The sequence below is a fragment of the Podarcis melisellensis genome (assembly GCF_964234715.1).
Source record: "Podarcis melisellensis genome assembly, chromosome: 8".
Taxonomy (NCBI): Eukaryota; Metazoa; Chordata; class Lepidosauria; order Squamata; family Lacertidae; genus Podarcis; species Podarcis melisellensis.
In genome coordinates, this window is record NC_138540.1 from 2,277,310 (window position 1) to 2,305,144 (window position 27,835).

At 45.5% G+C, this 27,835-nt stretch overlaps 2 protein-coding genes across 3 annotated transcripts; one reads left to right on the forward strand and one right to left on the reverse strand.

Moving 5' to 3' along the window:
• On the forward strand, window positions 1-18,766 carry LOC309375554 (heparan sulfate glucosamine 3-O-sulfotransferase 1-like). 2 transcript variants are annotated; one of them, XM_081921375.1, is made up of 4 exons: window positions 1-743; window positions 2,585-2,661; window positions 7,648-8,801; window positions 17,213-18,766. In XM_081921375.1, the coding sequence occupies exons 3-4, from the start codon at window positions 7,920-7,922 to the stop codon at window positions 17,219-17,221; spliced, it is 891 nt and encodes a 296-aa protein (XP_081777501.1). In that variant the 5' UTR covers window positions 1-743; window positions 2,585-2,661; window positions 7,648-7,919; the 3' UTR covers window positions 17,222-18,766. The 2 variants fall into 2 exon arrangements, with proteins under 2 accessions (XP_081777501.1, XP_081777500.1); XM_081921374.1 differs by lacking the exon at window positions 17,213-18,766 and having other exon boundaries at window positions 4-743; window positions 7,648-9,707.
• Window positions 11,673-27,832, reverse strand: LOC309375571 (histone H2A.V). Its single transcript, XM_081921407.1, has 5 exons — window positions 27,678-27,832; window positions 18,785-18,862; window positions 14,783-14,896; window positions 13,320-13,449; window positions 11,673-12,004 (listed from the first exon to the last, which is right to left on the reverse strand). The coding sequence occupies exons 1-5, from the start codon at window positions 27,678-27,680 to the stop codon at window positions 11,943-11,945; spliced, it is 387 nt and encodes a 128-aa protein (XP_081777533.1). The 5' UTR covers window positions 27,681-27,832; the 3' UTR covers window positions 11,673-11,942.
• Window positions 27,833-27,835: the final 3 nt, after the last annotated feature.

Sequence of the window (27,835 nt, forward strand, 5' to 3'; positions counted from 1 at the left end):
GACTGAGTGTGCTTTGCTTCTGCCCCACAGTCCCAGAGCAAGTGCCAACTGAAGCCCCTTTTTGTCCTGGCAGGGATGGAGGTAAGGAAGCTCCTTGCAGCTGCTGCTTCTCTGGCCAAACGGTGGGGCCAGGTTGATCCTCTAGTGGTTCATGTATGAGGAGTCAAGGCTCTGTAGAGGTGACACAATACAATTTAAAAAATGTTCTGAGATGCAGGTCAGTTTCTGAGGTGCTTCCGTTTAGTTCCTTGTTTTGAAGCTCTTCAGGGGCCAAACTCCCTCAGCATAGCTGTACACTTAAGGGTGGCATGGGGCTTAACCCCCCCTCCCCAATTCCCCTGGAGGGGCCTAGCTGGCCCCACAGGCACCAGACTGTGCCAGGGATTTCGACAGGCTCACGGTTGGCCTATCCAGCTCCCTCGCTCCCTCCATCTTTCATCTTTCTGCCGCAAGCAGAACATCAACCTCTCCTCAGCTGCACAGACCATTGCATTGCTTGTTATTTTCTCTAACACGGTCCCCTGAAGACTGCAATGCTCTCTCTTTCTCTCCCTCTCCAAGGAAAGAGGGCAGGACAGGATTTCTGCTCAGAGAGAGCACCATGTGCTTGTGGGCGGGCAAGAGACACAGTACAAAGGGGCTGTCCCTGGGCAGAGGAGCTAGAGGGAGGCAGAGGCAGCCTGAGCGCAGAGGCTGGTGGAGACAGCGGCTTCCTCTGGAGCCCTTGGCTTGGAACTGGACAGGTAAGAATTTGATTATGGGGAGATGGAGGCGATAGACCAGCCTGTGCAGGGGAAGACCTGGTGGGCAATGCTGCCAAACTGGCGTCTCTTGAGTTTTAGCTAATGCACACTGATCTCCAGTTTTGCTAATACTGTATAAAAAACATAATTTTGCTGTTTATTTTTTCCCTCCCAAGGGGTCTGTGTGTGTTTCAATTAGGAGAAAAAAATGAATAAATACTAGTTTTAATATTATTGAAAATGCGAGAGGGCATTGCCATCATTTTTGGTCCTACTGACCTGGATGCATCTTGCAAAGGGGGCTAATCCTCCCGGAGAGGCAAAATCCAGTTATGTCTGCAAAACCTTTCTTCTTGCATTGTAGTTCAAAATTGTTGTGAATTGCAAACTTGGGGTACCCTGTACACTACCCCAGCTTTAATATCCTTGATTAACAGAGTGGGAGAATGCAAAAGTGTGCTCATTATTTCAAGGGATTTTAGTTGGTCCTAATAAAGATCTTGCTTTGGTGTGGGTTTGGAGTTGATTTATTTTGTAATTATCTGGCACTGCTGCCTATGCTCTGTCCCCTCTCCTAGACAAGTCTTAGATGCTGATGTGGGCCATAGCATTTTGGGTTGTAGACTTGGGGTTCTAAGTACAGTGGTGTCAGAGCACCTGCTTGGTCTTTTGGACGGAAATTCAATTATTATACTTCTGAGGGCAAAACAACACCTGGGAGAGGAACACTTGTTGTCTTCTGTGTTCCTCTGTGTTTGGCATTGCAGAGAGGGCGTGATACTCCTGCAAAAACGCAGCCTAGCACTTCTCATATTCCATGCCAACTTCTCTTCACTTCCAAACAACTTCCTTCTCTTGCATGGCCTCAGGTTCAATGCCCAACGGCATCTTCAGGTGGGGCTGGGAGAGACTTCTGCCTGAAATCCTGGTGAGCCAAGGCCAGCCAGAGCAGCCAGCACTCAGCGGGATGAACCAAGGGTCTGACTCAGTATAAGACAACTTCTTGTGTTCCTCTCTTTCGCCTCCACAAATGTGAAATTGCATCCTCCATTCCCTTGCTCCTCTTGGTCTCTTGGCTTATTGTCATCCCCCTCGCTTTGCACTGATCTTTTCCTTTGTTTACAAAATGTGCACGCACCTTGCCCCTTCGCAACAGACCTCAGACCTCTGCCCCCTTATTTATTATTTAGCTTGATCTGCTGAAATAAGCTGGTAATGCTTTTATCACCATGGGGATAAATATGATCACCTGCAAACTTGTACAGATAAAGCTGCTCTTAAAGGCAATGGAGCAAAGAGAAGGGGGGGGGAATGGCAACCCCTAAATGACTGGTGCTACCTGACATGCGCCACAATCACAGGAAGCTTTAATTTAACTTTCAAATTCTCTTTTTGACAACATCTAAAACTAATGCATCCTTTCTGGCACAGTTAGTATTTTGGCAGTGCTTTGAATTTTTGCCCAGCATTATGTCTGTGTTTCTGTAACTTAAACTTTACTGAATTTTTGTAAGAGATAATATAGAAAAACATTAAGCAGCACTCCCCACCCTTACTACAAAAACAAAAAATAATTGTAAAGCAATTCCCCTCCCTGGTTGCTCATGCTTATGTGCATTCTGGAAACTAAATGAAAGCCATCTATCAGGTACTGATGATAAAGCTGTAGCAAGAGCTCATTTGGGAGTGGACTGGCAGCCAAATTAGCCAACTCCTAATAACAAATCCACATGCTAATTAGATTCTCAAAAAGTGCATTTCTTAAAAAATCTGAATTGCAAAATTGCATGGATTGACTGAACCTTTTTATTTTAACCTTTTCCTCCTGTCTCTATTTTTAGGAACTGATGCCTCTGCTGTATTCTGATGCTGCACATAGAATCAGCAACCTTGGGCTCACCCATCACTGCCAGTAGAGGTACAGTCGGTATAAACATTTAACACCGCATCTTCCCCATAGAATCACAGAATTGTAGAGTTGGACGGGATCCAGTCCAACCCCCTACAATGCAAGAATCTTTCTGCCCAATGTGGGGCTTGAACCCATGGCCCTGAGATTAAGAGTCTCATGATCCACTGACAGAGCTATCCCACCTCCCCCTCAAACATTGCAAATTCCGCTTTCTCCTTCCTCTTCAGTCTTTCTGATGTCCTGGAGCTTATATATCCCCAGAAGTGGGCTGAAGGGCACAGAGGATGGCTGGTCCTTGCAGGTGGAGCTGCTTTTTGTGTTGGTCGGGGTCTAGGCAAGAGCTGCTGCTCCCTCCGGGTGCACTGGGATCTCTTGCTTTCACAGCAAAGAACCGTCCTCTATATCCTTTGTGCTGCTCATGGGCGAGCCTGCCAAAGTTGGCTACTACTTCAGCGTCCCAGCCAGCATGACAGACGTTGAGGTCCAGCAACATGTGGAGCAATATTGCAGGTTTCTTACTCTAGGGTGTCCAGGTGCAAAACCATTAAAGTTTGCTGAGAAGAGTTGGTTTCCAGGGAGTCCTCAGGGCCAGGCTCAGCAGGGCTCCTGAGACCCCTTATGGGGGGAAAGCACAGCCTGCCATTGGAGCAATGTCCTGCCGTGGTCTGACATTGTATGGTGGGAAATTAAAATTCAGCCTGCCTCTCCTGTTGCTCAGAGCACTGCTGCCAGATATGCCCAAAGATGTCTTGCAGACAGAGTTGGGGGGGTGGGATCCGAAGCTCCTTTGCCCAAGATCCCATCAAATCGGGAGATGAGTCCAGAGATGATGGCAGGTTCAAGGGGGAAAACAGCTGGAACATGGGAATCTGCCTTATGCCCAAGCCAGACCATGTGGCTCAGTATTGTCTACACTGACTGGCAGGGACTCTCCAGGGTTTCAGGCAAGGGTCTCTCCCAGCCCTACCGGAGATGCTGGGGATTGAACCTGGGATCTCAGCGTGCAGAGCAGATGCTCTGCCACTGAGCTGAGACCTGCAGAAATGCTGCATGCTCACCTGTCCTCCTTTACACCTGGCTTGCCTCTTCCTGGTGGCCTGTTATGTCACACCGGCCTTCTGGTGTTTAGGAAGCGCTGCCCTCCCTGTCCATCAGCCATCCTTCAAATCCCTTTTCCTTCTTCTGCAAAGATCTCCCTCAGAAACACTCCCCTCCTTTTCTCTCCTGCCTTCCTCTCCCGGTGTCCCCTTACACCTTTTTGCAGCTCTGGTTGCCCTGGCAACCCCAGGTACGCCAGCTGCCTGCCCCAGGGACCCCAAACATGTCATACTCTATCATTAGCAAGTCTTAGGAAGTGGAAATCATTCCCCACTGGAGGGATCTTTCTCATTACAGAAAAGCAAGGTGCCAGGAAAACAACTTCCAAACAGTGTCCATTGCCATCAGTCACTCCACCTTGTTGCCCACCTGCAGGGGCAGGTAGCAGCAGCAGCAACAACAGGTCATGACATCCAACAGGACTGGCTTGTGTGCCCCTGTAGTGAGAGCGCATAGCTGGCAGCCACAAGGGCCCACATGAATATACAGGCAAAAGCTGTAGCTTGGTGGTAGAGCATGTGCTTTAGGTCCTCAGCATCTCCAGGGAGGGCTTGGAAAGACTCCATGTCTGAAGCCCAAGGGAGTCACTTCCAGCTGGTGTAGCGAAGACAGCACTGAGCTAGCTGTGTCAATGGTCTAACAGCATAAGGCAACTTCATATGTTCCTATAGGGCAGAGAGTAGGAACCTGCTGACCTCCAGGTAGGGCTGGATTCCAGCTGCTGTCAGTCATGGCCAATGGTTAGGGAAGATGGGGGAGTTGTACACCAACAATATATAGAGGGCCACATTTTCGCTATCCCTGCTGCGTGGAGAAAGCCATCTCTCAATGGCTGAGCACATCGTCACATGCAGAATGTCCCAAGCCCATTGCCAGCCTTATCTTGACAACCAGTCAACGCAAGTAACACTGGGTGAGTTGGGCCAATGGTGTCTGGGGAACCTGTCGCCCTCCAAATGTTGAGGGACTTCGACTCCCAACAGCCCCACCAAGTGTGGCCAACAGCCCGGGATGATGGGAACTGGAGTTCCGCAACACATTGGAGGGCCAAAGGTTCCTCATGCCTGCTGCAGGTTTCCTGCAAGTTGACCTGTTGGTTTCTCCAACACAGTAAAATTGCCTGACTGGTGGCAGACCTCAAAGACCTCCTCCCTCTATGCTACTCTTGGATATCCTGTGATCTGAAGACAGGATCGTATCTGGGGCATTTTGCATGCCAAGTATATGGTCTACCACTACAGGCTGCTTGATTCTTTTAAGGGATGGCAGAGTGAGAGACTTGCCTTTGTGGGGATGACACAATCCATGGAGAGGTTCTTCTGGGCAAGCCCCATCGAAATGCAGGGAAATTGCAGAAACCCACAGTCCTCCTCTTAAGCAAGGTGAGGCAACCATGTCAGGCAGGAAAGCTGGGGTGTGGGCTGAGTGCAGCAGAGTAGGATTCAGATCTGGTCTCCTGCAAAATACCTGTTGACATGCACTGAACTGTATGAGCACAGCCATTTGCACCCGTTGATTAGCAGCAGGCAGTAATCTTGCCTTCACTTGCAAGAGCCCCAGGAAGCAGCCACTTGGCAGCCGCAGTACGAAATTTGCCAGAGCTCAGTTAAACATGTGCAGGGAACTGGAGTTGCCCCTGGAGTCTTCCAGCAGAGTTCATCAAACTGTTTAGAGCAGCAGTATGGCACCAAGTGACGCCACGTCAGGCCCTGGAGAGGAATTTAGACAGATGCACACACCAAGAATCCTGAGCTCCAGCCTCCTGAGCCTCATTTAGGAGGAAGGAGAGCTGAAACATTCTTATGAGGTGGGGAGAAGGCAGGTCCATTATCTCCACGATCAGCTCAGTACATGCCTGCCTAGGACGTGTGTGTGTTTGTAGTCATAGTGTAATAGAAGACCTTCCCTTCCTCCATGTTCCCAGCACTCTTGTGAGGTAGACAAGGCTGAATATGACTGACAGCCACCCAATAAGCTTCAGTCCGAGCAAAGGTTCAAAACTAGAGATCAGCACAGATTCCCCTTTGCCTAGAAACCAGCAAGGGGTGCCTGCTAGCTACAATTCCAGGCAACACAGCTCCCTCTCCCAGAATTCAGCATCTGAAAATCTGTTTGCATTTAAACCAACTCAAGATAAGTACCTTTTGAGTTATAGGCATGACTCCTCTATATAAATCAAGAGGATGGGCAAAGATCAACCGTACATGTGAAGATCCACTGGTCATATGAAGCATACATGCATGCATTAATTGTCTAACTAAACTAATATTTATACACCACCCATCTGGGTGGATTTCCCCAGCCAACTAACTAACTAACTAACTAACTAACTAACTAACTAACTAATGAAACCAGAGCACAATTGTCTAAAAGGTGGAAAGTTCATGTGGGAATGAACATGCACACCCTCCCACCCCAGCCGCTTAAGGAAAAGTCATAGGCACCTATAGACTTCCTCATCCTATGGTGATTTTTAATTTTTTTATTTTTGCTGGGCGGGGAGATTTTAAGCAGAAACCCCACCAGGGGAACCCCCCACCCCACCCCGAACCATTTCTCACTTCTGACTGAACGTTTTTTTAGCTCAGACTTCCAAACAGCATGACCCTGAATGGTGCTAAAACTTTGGCTTGGATGGTGACTCTAGTTTCTAGGCCTGGCCATAGCAAAGATCTGCTTTTCTTTCCATTCAAAATATTGAAATTCTCAGGCATCCCGCTCTCTGGCATATACTCAATTACGTGTGCCATAGCAGCAGTTTACTCTCCCCCAGAGTTAGCCAGCACTGTTGTGTGTGTTCTGCATCCAGACCCCAAAAAGTGCACATCTCTGTGTTCTGTATACTCATCTGATTGAGGGGTGCCCAAGACAGAGAAAACTGTGGGCAATTCCAGCATAGCAAGTCTGTGCCATAAATGCACCACAGCTGCAATCCAAACATATGACGGGGTATGAAAAGTGCAAGACTTGGGTGATTTGGTGTGACTTACTGTACCGGTTGTATAAAGATACAAATAAGCATACAAATACAGCTGTCCCAGGAGATGCACGCATTGGTTTTGCAACACCCTCCATTATGCTTACTAAGAAATGTGTACCAAATTCTGCCCACAGTGCCAATTTTCACATGCATGATTCTCTGGATTGTGACTTTTGTGCATATGACAGCTGCAGTGTGCCAATGATTCTGGGGGGCCAGCTGTAAATCGTAAAATCTGGGCTCTATCTCAATGGAAGAAAAAATAAATAAAAACCTGGGCACAGGATATTCTCCTCACCTTTCTGGTAGTTCATGCTTGCTACCAGCATGGCATTTTATTTTACTGAACACATAATTTGTAGACATAAGATGTAGAATAGTCACTAGCTTAGATGGCTCTTAGGGGATTAGGCAAATTCCTAACCAAGAAGCCACTATCAACAGCTATGAGCCACAACAGCTAATTAGGACCCCATCTTCAGAGGCAGCCAAATGCTGAATAGAAACAGAAGACCATGTTGCCTTCAAGCCCCAGTAGTTGGGCACTGGAAGCAACACTGGAACCTTAATCTGGTGGAGCAGGCTTATTTGTAGGTTAAATGCATTTAAATAAACTGCAGCTGGCTACTTCCTCAATTTGTAACCTTCCATATTGTGTCCCCCCTGCCAAACTGTGTCCCTCCTCTTCCATTAGAAAAAGATGGTACCTACCAGGGACCAGATACAAACCTATTTTAGGAAGAAGTGGCTAATGGGTACCTGGATTTTATTCATTCATGTGTGTGTGTGTGTGTGTGTGTGTGTGTGTGTGTGCGTGCATGCTTAAATTATGAAAGTTTCCAAACAAGGCCTGCTATGTTTTGCTTTGCTCAGCACCTTTTGAGCTACCCACAATAATATTCTCATTTTCTCAGGTGGCAGCAACTTCCCTGAGCTAGGCTGTTGGTAAGTGAATCACCTTTTGTTGAAGTGATTTTGGAGATCCACATTGCAGGAAGCTCCTGGCAGCGGAATCCAAAACTAGAACAAAAGCAGAGGCCATTGTGAAGACAGAAGATGCCTAGGTAAGAGCACAATTGCCTGCATGCAGTGAAATCCCAGTTAATAAGCCTGGAGATGGAATAGCTCAGCTAGGAAAAACAACACACAATTTTCCTCAGCACACGTTCACTCAGCGGACTTAGAGATGGCTAGAGCCTGCTTACTGCTCCTGCTTCTGAAGATGTGTGGAATCAACACGGAGGAGGAAACAAAGATCCCCTGGGGCTGGAAAGCCCCATGGAAAAGAAACAACACCCAGATCTCAAGTGAAGATTGGAAGCAACGACTGCCCCAAAGCATAATTATTGGAGTGCGGAAAGGAGGCACACGGGCCCTGCTGGAGATGCTGAGTCTGCATCCCCAGGTGGCAGCTGCCCATTCCGAGGTGCATTTCTTCAATGTGGAGGAGAATTACCGCAAAGGACTTGGTTGGTACAGTCAGCAGATGCCTATTTCACACCCCACTCAAATCACCGTGGAAAAGACACCAGGCTATTTTTCTTCTCTCAAAGCCCCGGAAAGGATCCATGCTATGGACAACTCAATGAAGCTCCTTCTGATCGTACGGGACCCTGTGGAAAGGTTGGTGTCTGATTATACACAAATCCTTCACAACCGCAAGGCACGGCACAAGCCCTACCAAGCTCTGGAGCAGATTCTCTTGAGGCAGGGCCAGGAACTCAACACCCGGTACAAAGCCATGCAGCGCAGCCTGTATGCCTTACACCTGGCTCGGTGGCTGGAGTTCTTTCCCCGGTCACAGATTCACGTGGTGGATGGAGGCACCCTGATCCGGGAGCCGCTCTCAGAGATGCGCCACGTAGAGCACTTCTTGGGATTGGAGCCTTACCTTGGCCCAGACAACTTTTACTTCAACCAGACCAAGGGCTTCTACTGCCTACAAGCAAAGGGGTATCAGCACTGCCTAGACCAATCCAAAGGACGACCTCATCCCACCGTTGATGAAGTACTGCTTGAGCAACTCTGCACCTACTTCAGTGAGCACAACGAGAACTTCTTTGCCATGGTGGGTCGAGCGTTCAACTGGTGCTAAGTTCTGCTTTGGGGCTTACGGGGGTGCTCTGTTGGGACAGAGAAAAATCGGAGAATGGCCTCCAGATGTTTAGAAAAAGTTTTTTTGTGGTAGAGTTCTGTACTCTCTTCTTTTGACTGGGCTGGGAAAAGAGCTCTATCAATAAGGGCTTTGCTCAGTGGTACACACATTTAGAGGAAAACAACACAACAGAAGTAGCTTTCACACTGGAGAATGGAAAGAGCGCTTTGACAAAAAAAATTCATAGCAAGTGGAGCTATATCCTCTGCAGCTGTGTGCCCAGGAAATGCTATATTCTAGGCCAGCCTTCCCCAAGCTGGTGCCCTCCAGATGCTCTGAACTACAACTCCTATCATCCCTCACCACTGGCCATGCTTGCTGAGGCTAGTGGAAATTGCAGTCCAAAATATAATCCACATCTTGTTTGGCATCTATTCCCAGCAATTGTGTGCTGCATGGAAAGCCAAGGGTGAAAAGCCATCTGTTCTCAGCGTTAACTGTCTCTCCAATATTCCCACACAACACAACCAGCTGCAGGAACTTTTGTTCCATCCACTTAATGCCCAATACCTGAAAGCCAAGTAATTCCTTTTCTGTTCAACATAGGGCAGCTGTTCCAAAGACAAGAGTTCCTGAAATACAGTACTGTACTCTGTAAGATCTGACTTGTGTTAACTGAATACAGGACAGATAAGTCTGATATACCCATTTGGATATCTTGAATCTATTATAAATATATCAAGTCCTTATAGTCAGGCCATCAACAAATAAAGGGCAATTTTCATTTCAATCCATTCTCCTCTCATTGATTCACATACATGAGTCTTCCTTCCTCCTCTATCTGCTTAGAAAAAGTCTTTTCTAATAGAAATGCATTCACTGACAAGATATACCGTATTTTTCGCTCTATAAGATGCACCAGACCACAAGACGCACCTAGTTTTTGGAGGGGGAAAACAAGAAAAAAAATATTCTGAATCTCAGAAGCCAGAACAGCCAGAGGGATTGCTGTGCAGTGAAAGCAGCAATCCCTCTTGCTGTTCTGGCTTCTGGGATAGCTGTGCAGCCTGCATTCACTCCATAAGACGCACACACATTTCCCCTTACTTTTTAGGAGGGAAAAAGTGAGTCTTATAGAGCAAAAAATATGGTAATCTGTCAAGAGAGAATGAACATGCTCAATGAGGGAATATAGAGAAGTGTCAAATATACAGTGATGATTAGGGTAGGCCAAGAGTACCTAGGATGTCACTTGTATGTAACTAACCGGCCCAAATGGACTGATAAAACTGAAATGTTTTTCTTGTCTCCCATCATCAAAAGGTTCAGTATTGCAGGGATTGGAACTTTCAGTTACAGCCTTCAGTACCAAGTGTGCTGCACTGCTTCATTTTCTTTCCTCTACCATTGTGCTTACGGTATTATGGCACAGCTTCTAGCAAAGGGGCAACTGAAATCAAACCAGGTCCAATTCACTGGCTTCTTTTGTTGGCACATGCATGCTAAAATAAACTAGGCTTTGTTTGTCCAACATCCATCCATATTACTAATGACCAAAACTCCCAATCTAATATTCATATGAACAACTGCAGAAGAATGTAAGAACCTGCTGCATCAGGCCAATAGCCCCTCTAGTCCAGCATCCTGTTCTCAGTGGCCAACCAGACGTCTGTAGGGTATCTTCAAGCACAAGAACACTCCCCCCCCCCCCCGCAGTTTCCAGCAACCGGGATTTAGAAGCTTGACTATCTCTGGCTATGGAGACAGAGCACAGCCATGGTGCCTAGTAACCATTGATAGCCTTGCCCTATATATCATCCACCTAAACCATTATTTGCCTTATCCAGCAATTTGACAATTGTTTAAAAAAAGAACAGGAAATTCATGAAAGTCATGCACATCACTAACAGGAATAGATAAACAATCAGAGTCCTATATAACCGAGAATAATTGAGCCCCATTCATTTCCTACAATGCCCTAGCTTAAAGGTTACAACATATATATAGTGAGTGTGAATGTTTGTCCCAATCTGAAACAATAATCCCAGGATACAGATTGAGAACTGATTCAGACATGCCAAGAACCTGGAAGGCACTCAAGCAAATACACGAGAATAGGATTGGAGACCTTCCAGTTATTATTATTTGTCACCATATTGCCTGAAATTGCACTGTATGAAGCAGTCCTAACAAGAGCTAAAAACATTACAGTAGTTTATTAGTTCTCCAACCTTACTCTTATGCACAGCCAGCCCAAGAACTACTACACAAAGGGCTCAAAATCACACACTGACAAGGTTGCTAATAAAAGCATGGCAGCGCTGCTGGTTTAGCACCGTGTTACAGAAAATTTTGTACATTATAGCACAACAAGGCATTGACACTGAAGCAAGTGATTGTGCTAGCTCAAGGACACAGCATAATTCAGCGCAAGGCAACTAACCCATGGGCAGTACACCAGCTGAGGGCAGAAAAGATGCATTTTGGCTTCTTCCTACTATACACATCCCCACCTTTCCCATTATATCCTCACACCGTTCACAAGTTCAGACAGTACTTCTATCCTGGGGCTGGGGGGAGAGCTTTAGCAGCCTCCGTTGCATTAAACTCTGTATATTCTACTAAGTTTAAATTAAATGCCGGACTTAGATAATTGTGGTAGCTGTATTAGATCAACAGCAATCAATCAGCTAGAGAACACAGAAGTTAACCATGAACACAGCCACCATTAAAATCTATAATTTGGAAAGTTTTTATTTTATTTTAAAATCTCTAATAGGATATTAGGGCACTGATGTTTTGCTGCAATAACCCTTTTACCCCAGAATGATACACAAGAACAAGTTTTGTAAAAAATGGTTTTATCAGTTCCATTTTTGTATAAAACACATGGGAGAAACCTAGCCAATCAACACACAAATTGCTGCCACGTAACAAGGTACTTTTGTGTCAAACTTTGAATCTAAAGAACATACAAATGTTTTAAGTCTACAGTCAATTGTCTATGCTCTTCCATTTAACTATTTTTTTAAAAAATTCCACATATCCCCATATTTCTTCTGTCCCAGTTACAGTACAATGACAGGGAGGAAGAGGGCTGTTTAAAACTCCTCTCTATGCAGTTTTCTGCTGCCCCTTCTTTCCAATCAGAGACTTGTGGATGTGAGGAATTACACCTGTAAAGAGAATAATGGATTAGAGCTGAAGAATACACAATAGTTCAGCACTCATATCAATACATTCTCAAATAACATATTTTGCTAACTCTGTTAGAACTATGCTTACCAAACCCTTCAATAAAAATCCACTTGAACACACTAAGAGGAGAACTGGGATGCAGCTATGTAGCTGTATTGGATCAAATGTTGACTCAAGGCCTAATTTTCTTGTTACAAAAACAATTAAATGGTGCCATACAGAGTTACTATACTCTGGGGTGAGGGATGGGGAGAAGGGGGGAATAATCTGGATTGTGTTCTTCAGGTTAGGTTCCTTCATGTTACCAAGATGGATGTGAAGATTTACTGGGACATACTGAGAAGCAGAACTGTATTCCCTGGCCTGGTTTGGAGCCTCAATTAAAGAGTTATAAATGATTGGGGAGGAGTACTTAGAATGCTCACCAAAAAAACAGATGGTGCAAAACACAGTTTACAGGAGACCTAATCTATACCAGATTCACCTAGTACAGTAGTCAGGGTGAAATACAAGAACCCATCACTATCAAAGTTACTACTAAGCCAGTGAACTAAAAACTATACTGATAAGTACCCATTTGGTTCATACAGTGGTAAGAACTTGCTATGGCAGTACATGCAACTACAACGTAAATCAACTGTGTAACATTCTGCCAAGCAAAATAAGCAGTTTTCCAAACACCCTGGCATAATCAGAAATCCAAGTAAGAAGAATATCACGATTCTACTTATCACTTGGCAAACTGCTTATCTATAACATCCTGCAGAGTAGTTAAAGGGAGCCACCCTGTCTCCAAAGATGAAAATGAAGGGGAAATGTGTGTGCGTCCTATGGGGCGAATGCAGGCTTTCGCTGAAGCCTGGAGAGCGAGAGGCGTCGGTGTGCACCGACCCCTCTCGCTCTCCAGGCTTCAGGAAGCTATTCGCAAGCCTTGGGAGCCCGCGGGAGTGACGACAGGCTCCGAAGGCTTGCGGGCAGCAACCTGCAGCCTGAAGCATGGGGCGCGCTGCGGAGCACGCCACGTGCTTCGGGCAGATGTCCGCAAGCCTTGCGCGCCCGGCGGGAGGTCCCGCGGGCTCGCGGGCGGCAGCCTGTTCTGTTCTGGGGGCTGGGGTTGGGGGAAGCTCGGGCTTCCCCCGCCCCAGCCCTGCGGCTGGTGGTGGTGGGGAATATTTTTTTAAAAAAATTCCCCCCTAAAAAACTAGGTGCGTCCTATGGGCTGGTGCGCCCTATAGGACGAAAAATAAGGTACTTTTCATATCCAAGCTTTCCAGAAGCTCTAATACTACATACCTCCACCAGCAATGGTAGCTTTAATAAGGGAATCCAATTCCTCATCACCACGAATAGCAAGCTGCAAATGACGAGGAGTGATACGTTTTACCTTGAGATCCTTGGAGGCATTACCTGCCAATTCCAAAACCTGTTGGAAGAAACAGTGCTTTGTATGCCAGCCTCCTAGGAAAATACTGAACAGTGAAATACTGAAAATACTCAAAACTAAGTTACAAACTGCAACAGACTACTTTTTTCATACATTTAGTAGATTCGAGGCAAAAGCTCAGGTACCTAAAACTAAATTTTCTTTTTCTTTTTAAAAAATAACCATCTACTACTATTCCTTGAAGATGACCCAGCAGGCTCAGCCCTACTCCCTTGCCTCAGATGACTTTGGTGGGAACTATTTCTCTTCTTGATCAGGGAAGGTCCAGGATAAAGGCAGCAGTGCAGCCTGAATAATCTTGAGCCACATTGGGCAAAAGATTCATTCACTGCAAGGGGTTGGACTAGATGACCCTCATGGTCCCTTCTATCCCTACAATTCTATGCTTATGTCTCCACATAATTCAGTACCCGCTTCAAGAGCCTTTAGGGGCTATAAAGTAGGGCCAGTATTCTAAACAAATAAGTCAGTTTAAGCTGGGGTGGAGGACATCAGCTCCAGATGGAGATCTGGCCCTTGCAATTCTTCCTGGGCCACACCCCTCATAGGCCTGGTGTCATACCTCAAGTGCTTTTGCCTGACTGGAATATGTCCTTGAATTCTGATGCTTCTTTTTTGTCTAAATGAAGAAGGGTGTCTCAGCATGTAAAATTTACATTATTTGCACAACGTACTTTTGTCTGGCCCCCACCCACCACTGGCACAGAAGGTTGCTCTTGAGCTGAAAAGAGTTTCCCCACCCCTTGCTGTATGTTTTCCCCCATACGTAGTGAGCTTTTCCCATAAAATGTTTTGCTTTCATATTCAGGATACAAATGTATCAAGTGTAATAACTGCAAATAACCTCTTGGTCAGATTCTGCCTTTACCTAAAACACACAAGTTCATTTTATTCTCTGTCTCTCTCACCCCCCCCCCAAACCTATTCCTCACAGTGTTCTAATGTGTGTCATATTACCCCCACCCCATCTCAGGAATATGTTAGATGGGAAGTAAACAAATAAATTAAAAGTGTAGGCCATGAAAGCAATTCTTTTTTTCTGGATTTAGCAGAAACACATACTCACCCCAAACTCAACCATGCAAAAAACTAAGCCAGAGAGAAAACATAATCAATCGAGTATGTTAGCCATTAAAGCTCTTGCAGAATTATTTGATCTGGGCAGCTAAAACACAGGTTTTTAAAGAGAGCAGGAGCAGCAAGGTTATACTACTCTGGAGGTTCCTGCCAGGCTCCACCAACCAATCTATTATCTGGGCCTTTGATTACATTCAGATCATGTAGTCTAACAAGATCAATTTTCAGAACCTACCTCAGCAGTGAGGTATTCGAGAATTGCAGCACTGTACACAGCAGCAGTAGCACCAACTCGTCCATGGCTTGTGGTGCGAGTCTTCAAGTGTCTATGGATACGACCCACTGGGAACTGAAAGCAGAAGGACCTGTTCAGGATACATGGTCAAAGCCAACACTGCTCTTCCAAAGGTAATTAATTCTGACATCTGGTTCAGTGAACTATTTCCAGAGAGAGAGAGAGAGGGTGCATTTAATAGAGGCACCTCATCTAATAGAACTAGTCAGGATTTGAGTTGCAGTTTTGTTTTTTAACAGACTGGTCATCAAATGCCAAGTCACACACAGTTCTTGCACTGCATTATCTTAAACTGGAAATGGGAGGGAGTGATGTGGTCTGCGTTGCAGTTCAAGCTGGGTTTCACAGGCCAAACTGCCTGGCACCAGGCTTCTTGACAATGCTTGCAAACCAGTAATGAGCTCCATGAGCTCATTCATAAATGTAAAAACAAATTTTCAGCACTAGAAAGTATGCTGTGTGTCTTATTCTTAAGGCAGTGTAACAGCTTCCACAGTGTATATGGTATTATATTCTTAATTTAATAAAATTCTAAAAATGTTCATTGGGCAAGCATTCAAATAACTGGCAAAGGCTAAGGACAACGAAGTCCCTGCAGCTGACCAATCAGACACACTATTATTTTCTTTAATACAAGAAGCTTAAGTTCTCCTTAAATAAACACACGACTCAACAAAAATCAGATTTTTGCCAGGAGTGGGAAGTTGGGGGCAGAAGAAAGAGACAAGACAGAAGAGTTGCCTCTTCTGGATCAAGTGGCAGGAAAAAGTGGTAACTTCCTCACAGGGAAGGGTGCTTATTTGCCAAAGCCATAGGAAGCACATGGAAAACCTCAAACAAGTAAAAAACTTAGGATTATAAAAAGAGTCAAAATCGCAAACAAGCTGGAGAAGGGAAAACATGATTTAAACAAACAGGCAAAACATGACAAAAAGATGACAGCTCCCAAGAGCTCACTTAGCATTTTACAAAGCTAGACTTAATTGGTTCCCATGACCTCCAAATGAGATATTGGTGGGTTAGGTCTTGCTCCTAACAAGATTTATAGGTATGTGAATAAGATTTCCACATATTAGTCAGAAGCAGAAAGACATTTTTAACTGAAACAGCAGCTCTGATGAGAGATTCTCATGCTATTATTGTATCTCTAGCTATTATTTAAGGCTGCGTCTGCCAAAACTCAGGTGTCTAATGATGTGCAGGTTGTCACCAGGTTTCTACTCTACAGATGTCCATGGCAGGAATATTACCTGGAAGGCTACTAAGGTAATTATCTTGTATTTGTTACTCTTATACTTAAATGCATTCTATGAAACCATTTGCCAAAACTGAGCTTGTCAAAAGATTTCTCTCTGAATAATACAGTATTGCAAAACACCACACCAAAACCCAGGTGTGGTCAATACAAAACTTCAGGATGCTCTAGATATCCAAGATGTACCAGACCTATCCTTATCAGTTTTTGGATCTCGGCAAAGGGGAAGTAAAGAGCTCATTTGATTTAGGAAAGATAGTTTACACTGAATATAGCTAAAGGTTGTAGTCAGAGCACTTTGCAGTAAGGATTAGGGGAAAACACATATCTCTTTAGCTACTCAAAGCATGTTCAATTCTACGACACATCTACCTGGTGTTAAAAATACCAGAAACACTCTTTTAGGCTAAAGCTTAGACAGCATGCCCTAACAATCTGAATAGGTCAGAAACTAGACCCGAGAGAACTAGTGTCAAGTTCCAGGCTAAAAGTCAATGGACTGTAAGGGGGCATCACGTAACTCCTGCCAGAAAATGCTTAATGTGCAGATGGTTTGATTTGTGTTTCCTCCTCTTATATGAGATGGAACTGCCTTACGACCCTGATATCTGACTTCAGGGAAATGTGCACAAGGAGAGCAGACCAACAGGTGGTTGTGAGAGAGGGAAAGAAAGGCAATCGTGGAAGATGACAGAAAAAAATGCAGTAACGGGAAGGGAGACTCAGCTCCCCAGGGAAGGAGGAACCAAGTTAATTTTAATTAAAGTAATGTACAAATCATATGCATGTCTACTGAGAAGTAAGGCCCACTTATTTTAATGGAACTTACCCTCAAATAGCATGCACAGGACTACAACTTTAATATTTCAGGGTTGATTTGGAATGAAAATTAGTTTTATTTAGTTGAATTTTAAAAAGACTTATAAAATGACAAAACTTTTACTAACTCTCGGGAACCCTTTTTTGTTTTCCTTTACAACTAAAACTGTATGTTTCTTCAGTGTGGGAGAATCTAGGGAGGTTCCTCAAACTTCATTATACAACCAAGGGGCAACAGATAACAGGTTCTAAGTATGGTAAAGCTTTCCCAGAAATCCTGTCCATTTTTATTTCAGGCAAGTTGATATTAGGAGGGAGCAAGAATCATGCAGAACTGAATTAAAGATGATACAAGGTGGAAGAAAGCAAGGTAAGGTGAAATGAGATGGAGAGGGAAGAAATAGGAGGTGAAATGATACAGAAGGTGAGAAAAGGAAAGTATAAAACATTCTGAGAAGAAAATGTGGAAGAAGGCATAAGCAGAAAGAGAAATGAAGCAGATTGGTGCATGGTATGTGGTGAGACGCTAGCACTATTAAGTATCAAGAATGAAACTAATAATAATAATAATAATAATAATAATAATAATAATAATAATACCACCTTTCATCCAAGGATCACAGGGCAGTTTATAATATTAAAACACAAAAATGTGAAAGTGGGTCCCATGTTCCTGGTTGGGAGTCTAAGGTGGGTCTTGGGTCTGGACTAGTTCAAGATCGCTAGTACAGTATACATCATAGTTATTTCGAATGACAAATTTATTATTTCGGTCACAGACCAGTTCCAGCCCACATACAATATCAAGGAAGTCATAAAACACGATAGGGATACATTTGAATTTGCAATTAGGTATAACAGGGAAATTACAGTTAAATATATATATAAATTAAAACTTAGTCACTAACATAACGTAAAATTATCATTTAAGGCCTTAATCATTATGATAGCACAGCTTGTTCCCTAGGTTTTATGGCAATCGCACAGAATTTGGCTACCCTTAACATGAGCTCAGGATCCTTGTACTCTATCAGGGACTTTAGACATTGAAGTTCAGATTCATTTGGAGATTTTTGCATAGCAGGGGTAATAAATACCAAGCGTATATCCCCATAAAAATGGCAGCGTAACAAGGCGTGAGAGACAGTTTCTACCTCCATCAAGCTGCAGGGGCAGACTCGTTCAGCCTATGGTTTACCCTCAAATCTGTCCTGCAATAAGGCAGATGGCAGCACGTTGAATCTAGTGAGGGTAAATGACCGTCTATATTTAGGTATTTGTAATTTTGACAAATAATGTGCTGTGGGAAATCCTCTCCCATTATCTTTTATTACTGGGTGTTTATTCATCTTGCTCATGTGGCACTGCAGTTCCACATCCCAAATTCGTTGGCGGATTATTGCTCTAGCTTTCTCATAACCTACAGCTATCAGGGCCTGTGGGGAAAACCCAAAGCCTCTTAGCTCTTCATGCAGTGTAGCTTTCCATTTGGATTGGTAGAAATCCAGTAGGGTTAAGGGTGCCAGCCCAACAGGGAAAAATATAAGTTTTAACCAATAATGGATCTTCAGAATCCATATCCGAGTGCTAACAGGGATTTGCCGGACCTCCAGGCAGACAGCTATTTTAGACACATAAGAAGGGATCCCTAGCAGGCAGCGATAGAACTTAGTTTGGAATGATTCTAAGGGAGCAAGGTTTAAGAAGCTGCAGATCTGAGAGCCATATGTCAGTTGTGTTAATATTTTTGCAGCAAAGACCTGGGAGGCTGCCGGAATATACTGGCCCCCTTTTCCATAGAAAAACCTTTTATTAGCTTTGGTAGATCTTCAGGCATTTGCAATAGTTATTACAATAAATGAACTTACCTGAAGTCCAGCTCTTTGTGAGCGAGACACTGCCTTTGCCTTAGCCTTTCCACTGTCCTTGCCAGCCTTGCCTCCAGCCTAAATAAGAAATAAAAACATGAACTAGATCTACTGAACAAGTCAGCTGAAAAGAGAAGAGCTTTTAAAATCCTATCTTATCACCACTGTTGATAATACATAGTTGTCGAGGTAAAAAATGTAATTATAGGTCTCCTATAAATTCAAAACATGCAGTCTTGATGGAATATTTAGAATGCAATTTTGTTCTTCAGGTCATTATCTGTTAAAACAAGTGCATGAAGGAAATTTAAAAGAACCCAAAGACTCTAAATTGCTTTTAAATATGCCAATATGTAGAGTATACAAGCTATTGGGCCAGAATTCTATGCATACTTTTAAATACCATACATTTTAAACTAAATCTAATTAGGGCCACAATCCTAGTTTATTTAATTTATTTGGGGGGATTTTTATACCATCCTTTACCAAATGGTAAGAGGTGATTTACAAATTTAAAATGTCATACATGCCTAATATTAATAAAAATGAACCAGCAGCTATTTTCTACATGCAAGATCATATGAAGACATGTTCATGTGAACAGAGAATGCATGGATACAACTTGCAGTGGCCAGCATTATTAAGGTAGTCCCATGTACCGTATTTTTCGCTCTATAACACGCACCAGACCATAACACGCACATAGTTTTTAGAGGAGGAAAACAAGGGAAAAAATATTCTAAACGAAACAGTGGATGTATGATTTTTGTGGTTCATGCTGTGGCCACAGACATGTGATCTGACAGTGAGTTTGGAGTAGCCCAGTGCAAAAATCCTGAGGATCCATGTGGATCCAAGCTTTGTAACCACGTTTTTGCACCACCGCGACCCCAGGCAACAGTGGGTGCGTGATTTTTTTGGTGCAAGATGTAGCCATGGACATGCTATGTGATCTGATGGTGAATTTGGAGTGACCCAGTGCAAAAATCCTGAGGATCCATGTGGATCCGTGGTTTGTAACCACGTTTTAAGTGGGGAGGGAAGGAAAAGCACTCAAGGGACAAGGAGCACGCATGGGGTGTGTGGAGAAGGATGCTGCTATTAATGCTATTTAGCAAGCTGAGTGGGGAGGAGAGAGGGACAGAGAGCCTGCTTGCTTTAAAGGAACCAACCGGACAGGAGCCGCTTACACTCGTGTAAGCAGCTCCTCTCCCCTCCCACTTTGCTCCTTTAAAGCAAGCAGGCTCCCTGTCCCTCTCTCCTCCCCACTCAGTGCCTCTTCTCCCGCTTTGCTGTTTCAAAGCGAGCCAATGAGGAGGGAAGGAAGGGGAACCATGGATCCTCTGCTCACGATTGCAACAGATTCCCCCCCCCCCGCCACCCATCCATAGGCATTCGCTCCATAACACGCACAGACATTTCCCCTTACTTTCTAGGAGGAAAAAAGTGAGTGTTATAGTACAAAAAATACGGTAATTAGAAGAATGACAGCTATTGGCTGTATCTACATGAAGCCTAGTTCACAGAGAAGAACATTCAAATCATCTCATGCATAAGAAGGAACATGTAAAGCTGTTAAGTGGTTTGCAAACACAGGTGTGAACAGGCCAATATGGAGTTTTTCATTTTAATACATCTCAGTGGTGTGGGATGGAAATTTTCTAGAAAGTGTTCTGTTGTATAAATTCATTAGAATAGTAACAAAATGTAGTTGCCAACTACAAATACTATTAGGTAAGTCTGGCAGTTTCAAAGTTTTTTGCTTTGTTTACCAAATGCAAGTGAAATAAACATGCTCAATTAGATGTCTCTCTGGGACATCATAATTTTTTTAATGCAAACTACACTGATTTGTGTATTTTTTCACATATTTTCTAGGATGTTTCAAATCTTGAAACTAAATGTTTTAGATTATACACACTTTTCAGGATTAAAAATATTGCTCACAAACAAGCTGACTTTAGTTGTGTGCTATAATACTCAAATACTCAAAGTTTGCACAAAGAGCTTCTGGGAATCCTGAAAGCTAGAAACTCTCTTTTCACAAGCTAATAATAGTAATAATAATAATAATAATAAAAAAAAACCTTTATTGTCCCTACACCACCTGTGTGCACTGTTATTTAACCTGTTGGTGCGGCTGACTATACTTCTGTATCTCCTGCCTGAAGGTAAGAGATTAAAGAAGTGCTGGCCAGGGTATCCCTAAGAATTTCCTCACTCTCCTGAGGCAGCGGTCTCCCAATAGCTGAACCAATAGCTACATTCCTAAGCACTTGCCCAGGAAAAAGGTCTACTGAACACTTAAAGACTTACTTCTGAATAAAAATACAGTGGTACCTCGGGTTAAGTACTTAATTCGTTCGGGAGGTCCGTTCTTAACCTGAAACTGTTCTTAACCTGAAGCACCACTTTAGCTAATGGGGCCTCCCGCTGCCGCCGGAGCATGATTTTTGTTCTCATCCTGAAGCAAAGTTCTCAACCCGAGGTAATACTTTTGGGTTAGTCTGTAACCTGAAGCGTATGTAACCCGAAGTACCACTGTACATAGGATTACACTGTAAAATATCCAGGTTTTTATTACGTTTCTGAGGACCTAACAAGTGCCAAGAGGAGTGTAGAGTTGCATTCATGAATTTCAGTCACCTAGAAAATATTTGGCAACTTATACATTGAATTAAATAAGGTAAGGAAAGTGAATAATTTAGACTACTTGGTTTTGACCCTTTATTTTAAAGAATGTTAATAATCTGGGCATTTTATAATGTAAAACTCTAGTGCCAACAAGAGAACATATGGCCTACACAAGAGTTAACTTAATAATGTTCATGGCAGACCCATTTATCCAGATAGTAATTAAAGGAGAAAAGCTATGACAGGAGCAAGTGAAGCTTTACATACAATGAATCAGAATCTATGTCAAATACACTGCCAGTGATGTACTTCAAAACCACTATGTATAACAGTCAACCTGATCCTACAAATATGCTTTAGCTGCTGCACTGTAAACAGGGTTTCCCCCCAATATTAGCTAATGAAGGGTGTCACTGACCACCAACAGGCTTTAAAGGGCTATCACAAGCTCTGTAAGGAAGAAATGGATGAGAACCATATATTTTCTCCACCTTTGGCAGCACATCTGTGCTGGTACCACAGCAGGAGCAATGATGGATGTGGACTTGGTTTTGGGACCCTAGCACTCAAGTTATGGACTGATAAGCCAATTAAGAGACTCCAATCAAGTTAGATAATCTAACTGAACACACACATATATTTTTAGCAAAGGAAATTATTTTTATCTACTTTATTGAAGAAGGAAAAGTTGTACAGATGCCAAATGATAATACCAGAGATATTTTATCTTATTTATGCACGCTTTTTTACTAAATTATGTTCCAAAATCTAGGGTGTGCATAAGATTTGATGGCACATTTACATTCACCAGCAAATACTTTTTTCATTTCAAGGTTTTGAAAATTGAAGTGAGCATTAGATTCGATCGCACATTAGATTTGTGTAAATACGGTACCTTTTAACTACATGGCTGTAACTAGACTGTGTTCACTTAAGTGCTACTGAAACTTATGTACATGTGATTTAAGATAATTTACCGTATTTTTCGCACCATAGGACGCACTTTTTCCCTCCTAAAAAGCAAGGGAAAATGTGTGTGCGTCCTATGGAGCGAATGCAGGCTTTCGCTGAAGCCTGGAGAGCGAGAGGGGTCGGTGCGCACCGACCCCTCTCGCTCTCCAGGCTTCAGGAAGCTATCCGCTAGGAGTGGGAGACCCAGCTCTCCCACCGCTAGCGGAGCGCTGCATTAATCCCGAAGCTTGGGGCGTGCGGAGCTCAGCGCGCCCCAAGCTTCTGGGTGCCGGCAAGGTCTCCGCTAGCCCTGGGAGAGCCCCGCGACGTCGCCCGGCTCTCCCAGGGCTAGCGGACCACTGCGCTAATCCAGAAGCTTGGGGCGTGCGGAGCTCAGCGCGCCCCAAGCTTCTGGGTGCCGGCAAGGTCTCCGCTAGCCCTGGGAGAGCCCCGCGACGTCGCCCGGCTCTCCCAGGGCTAGCGGACCACTGCGCTAATCCAGAAGCTTGGGGCGTGCGGAGCTAAGCGCGCCCCAAGCTTCTGGGTGCCAGCAAGGTCTTCGCTACGCTCAGCCAAAAGCCTCATCGAGCAAAGATTAGCAGACATTGACAATCAACACAACCTCTCCAGGGGTGGGGGTGTCTGCTCTCCCAGGTATCACGGAATAACCCCACCACTTGGCCTTCCATCATACATGTCATCTCTTTCATCAGTACCACACCGACTTGCATTTATTCGTGCAAGGTTCAATGTTTTTCCATCGAACCTGCTGAACCACAGATTTTCCAAGGGTTTGGTGTCTCCGCTTTGCGAGTGTGACGGGAAAACAGTTGAATCTCTTCCACACATAATGTTCAACTGTCCCTTACATAGCATAGCCAGGACTAAATTCCTGGGTCCTGCTTTACTGCGCTTGGTTGGCAGGCCTGTTGAGTCACATGCCGCACTGCTCTTGCAGGATACAGATCCTTCTGTAACTCTGCAGGTGGCGAGATTCCTGAATGCGGTTATCTCACACACAAAAACCACCAAAAAACAACAACAACAAAAACTAATCGGACAGTTATGATGAGAGTGCATGACGGATCTCGTCTCCAGTTCTCCTTTCTCTGTGAACCGTCCTTCGGATCTTTCCAGGCCCCAAGCTGTTATTTGTCACTGCTCAATGTCCCACTCTTGCAGCGTGGTGTTCCCCTTATGTCGTTCGATGTATTGGTTTTTATGCTTCTGTGCTTTTATGTTTGTACATATTTTATGGGCTAATAGCCGTAAATAAATATAAGTAAGTAAGTAAGGTCTTCGCTAGCCCTGGGAGAGCCCCGCGACGTCGCGCGGCTCTCCCAGGGCTAGCGGACCACTGCGCTAATCCCGAAGCTTGGGGCGTGCGGAGCTCAGCGCGCCCCAAGCTTCTGGGTGCCGGCAAGGTCTCCGCTAGCCCTGGGAGAGCCCCGCGACGGCTAGCGGAGACCTTGCCGGCGCCCAGAAGCTTGGGGCGCGCTGAGCTCCGCACGCCCCAAGCTTCGGGATTAGCGCTCCGCTAGCCGTGTCTAGGCTGCGGGTAGCAGCCTGCTTCCCGGAGCGTCGGGCGCCCTGAAAGCAGAGCTCCCGGCGCTTCGGGAACACACCCGCAGCGTGGGGACCCTTGCAGGAGCTCCCCGCAAGGCTCCCCACGCTGCGGATAGCAGCCTGCCGCCCGGCGGGTGGGGCGCCCTGAAGCAGAGCGCCCCTCACGCCAGGCATACATCCGCAGCTTGGGGAGCCCTGCAGCAGTTCCCCGCAAGGCTCCCCAAGCTGCGGATAGCAGCCTGCTTCCCGGAGCGTCGGGCGCCCTGAAAGTAGAGCGCCCGGCACTTCAGGAACACATCCGCTGCGTGGAGAGCCTTGCAGGAGTTCCCCGCAAGGCTCCCCACGCTGCGGATAGCAGCCTGCCGCCCGGCGCGAGGGGCGCCCTGAAGCAGAGCGCCCCTCGCGCCGGGCAGACATCTGCAGCGTGCAGAGCCCTGCAGCAGTTCCTCACAGGGCTCCCCACACTGCGGATAGCAGCCTGCTTCCCGGAGCGTCGGGCGCCCTGAAAGCAGAGCGCCTGGCGCTTCGGGAACACATCCGCTGCGTGGAGAGCCTTGCAGGAGTTCCCCGCAAGGCTCCCCAAGCTGCGGATAGCAGCCTGCCGCCTGGCGGGTGGGGCGCCCTAAAGCAGAGCGCCCCTCACGCCAGGCATACATCCGCAGCGTGGGGAGCCCTGCAGCAGTTCCCCGCAAGGCTCCCCAAGCTGTGGATAGCAGCCTGCCGCCCGGCGGGTGGGGCGCCCTGAAGCAGAGCGCCCCGCGCGCTAGGCAGACATCAGCCAGCCCCACAAGCTCGGGGGACAGCAGGGAGGCGCAGCGCCACTATCCCGCTGTTCCTCGACCTGGTTCGGTTTCCCTGACCTGCTTTTGGGGGGGAAATAAAGGGAAATTTTTTTTCCTTTATTTCCCCCCCAAAAAACTAGGCGCGTCCTATGGTCCGGTGCGTCCAATCGTGCGAAAAATACGGTAATTCAATAATCATTTCAGATTACCTCCGTGTCAGGTAGAACAACCCTACACCAAAATAACCACTTGTTTCAATGGGGCATATTCACAACCTGAGACAAATAGCTATTCAAAAGCTGTTGACACAGCATTGAGATGCTCACATATTGCATAACCCAGGGGATTAGGAACTTGTTGCCCTCCAGATGTTGTTGGACTCCAATTCCCATCTCCCTGATCATTGGTCATATTGACTGAGGCTGGTGGGAGCCGACAGACGCAGGCTCCTCATTCCTGCCGATCGCTTGTGTGCAACCCTCAGATATGGGTAGGTGTTGCATGTAAACACCTGCACATATTGAGAACCTTGCCTACTGTTTGGGCATTTTAACTGCAGTTAATGTCTTGCTGCTCCCTTGTCTCCATACATTTTTTATTTTTTAAAATAAGCTGTATATTTTATATCCATATTTCCCAAGACTTCTCAAACTAAATTTGAATTTTCTGTTGAGTCAAAAGGCATCTTGTACAAGCAAAGCTATGCGTTAGGGGATGTGTAAGTTAAGGGATATCGTAACAGGCTTACCTGGAACTAAATTATCACCAGATTAAACCTTATTAAGTTGCTAGTTTTTAAACCCCTGGTGTTCGTTTCACTTCTCAATTTTTATATACTATTTTTATATTGTCTGTATTGGACTGTTTAATTTATTTTTAAGCTGTATTAAACTTGTTTAGTCAAAGGCAGAGTACAAAATGTTTTAAATATATCTTACAGTTTGCTGAAAGACAGACTTTACTATTAGTTTATAGCTTTTTAAAGAAAAATGAAAGCCAATTATGTAATAAAAGTCAGGCTCAATGGGTTATAAAACCAAAATTGATAATTTTGCAAATTATCAGTCCTGTCACATTATGTTCAGCAGTTGAATTAACCATTTACCCAGTCACATCAGCTGACCAAAAAAGATGAGCCCTGTATTCTATGGTAAGCTTATGATGAAGTAGAAAGATAAGATCTTAGATCAGACTATCAGTACTAAGCCTGTTTAGTCCAAACTGCCCCAAGTTCAATGCTCCCTATGAGCTATGCTTAAGATTATATTTATATTATGGGACAAAAACAGTCAACAGTTAGAATCTTACCTGAGATTCCTCTAAGGACACAATGCTAACTGCATGCAGACAGTAAGTTAACAAAAGCTGCGCATTTCTGCAAGCAATTTCTTTGGAATTTAGAATGCTATATCAAACTTGATTACTGCAGACTTGTAAAGTAAGATTGAAATATACTAAGTTACTTCCAAGTGATATAGAAGAACTGAGCAGAATGAATAATAATTGCCAGATCTGCCAGAAAAACGTTTAAGCTCTACATGCATAGCTTTTAAACCAGACAGGCAAACTTCAGTGCCATCTTACTGGGACAATCTCTACCTTAGGTTTCTTATGCAAATAACCGTGATTAAAATGTTTTTCTATTGGGCATTCAACTATAAGAATATATAAATTATCTTGTATCCTTTAACAATTTACATTAACTTTGAATACAAAGAGAACAGATCAAGTCACTTGCAGCCAAAGCAAGAAGTGATAACTCCTTGCCTATTAACCTGCTCACTAGAAGGTATCTCACCATTAAGTAAAATACTTTTAAAAATTCCTGCTTGCAAAACTAAAACCTTAAAGTAGCATTGCAACCACATCAGCAGTGAAACTTAAAATTATTCTTTAGCCTGCCCATTGGCAGCCCAATCCTATGTGCGTTTATAAAAAATTAAGTCCCACTGAGAGCAACTGGACTTAGCGCCACTTAAACAGCCCTAAACATGGTTAAGATGGGCGTTAAGTCCCCTGCAACCAGTAGGATTTGCTTTTAAGTAAACACGCATAGGCTCACGCTGCATTGGAAGGCAGCACATCTTCAGACGTCATTCGCCTACAACCCCGTTGACTTGGCGAGGGGGGAGGAGCAGAAAGGCCACTTCCCGAAGCGGCAGGCAGGGGCTCCAGTGCGCCAGGCTGTCACATCGAGGGCCGCTTCTGGCGGGACCCGTCAGACTCAAGCTGAAGCCCGCGTCAGGAAATAAATCCGGAGCGCCTGACGTTTACACAGCATTACGTTGCTAGGAAATCTCTTCCCAGATGCGCCTTAGAGAGGCGAGGAGGTGGTGACGAGCCGGCCTGCTGGCACCGCTTGGCAGCTGCCCCCTAGCACCTCAAATGCCTGGAGAAGCGACGAGGCCCTTCGGCCTGTCCTCTCGGGCGCGTCTGGGACGGGAGAAGCCGCCCCGTTTGTGAAGATGGCACATGCTCCACAAGATTCCTCCCAGAGCCAGGATTCACACGTGACACAAGGCAGACCCCGGGCTGCCACCAAGCGCGCACATCCCCGACTCTGGAAGTTGCTGCGCGCCACCAAGAGTATCCGCCTGAGACTCGCATCACGCGCGTTCACACCCCCCCAGAAAACTCCGAAGCGGGAAGAGGCCCCGGCGGAGGCGGGGCTTCCAAGGCGCCTCGTAAAAGAAAGGCAGGCGGCAGCGTCACCCCTCGCTTCCCCGCCAGCCCTTGCCAACGGGGTTCCAGCTCACGCGTCCCTGCCCCGTGACACGCGAAGCAGCCCAGCTCCAGGACGCCGCAGGAGGAGCCGGGAGCGCAACTTGCGCGGGTCCTTCCCCGCCCCCGACACCCTTCCCTTGGCGCCGGCGCGGTCTTCCTGCCTGGGGGTCCGGAGCTATTTCTCCGCGAGGTTCGCTTCACCCTGCCCCGCGTCCTTATTCCTCCTCCCCGCTTACCATGGTTCCGTCGCTGCCCTGTGAGGACCGGTCCCGATTCCGAGCTAGAGCCGCCTCAGAAAGTCGACAGACAATAACCCGCCTGAGCGCGAGGAGGGAGCCTGGCCTGCCGCGGCCACCGCGAACCAATCAGGGCAGGCCATGCTAGTTTGAACCTC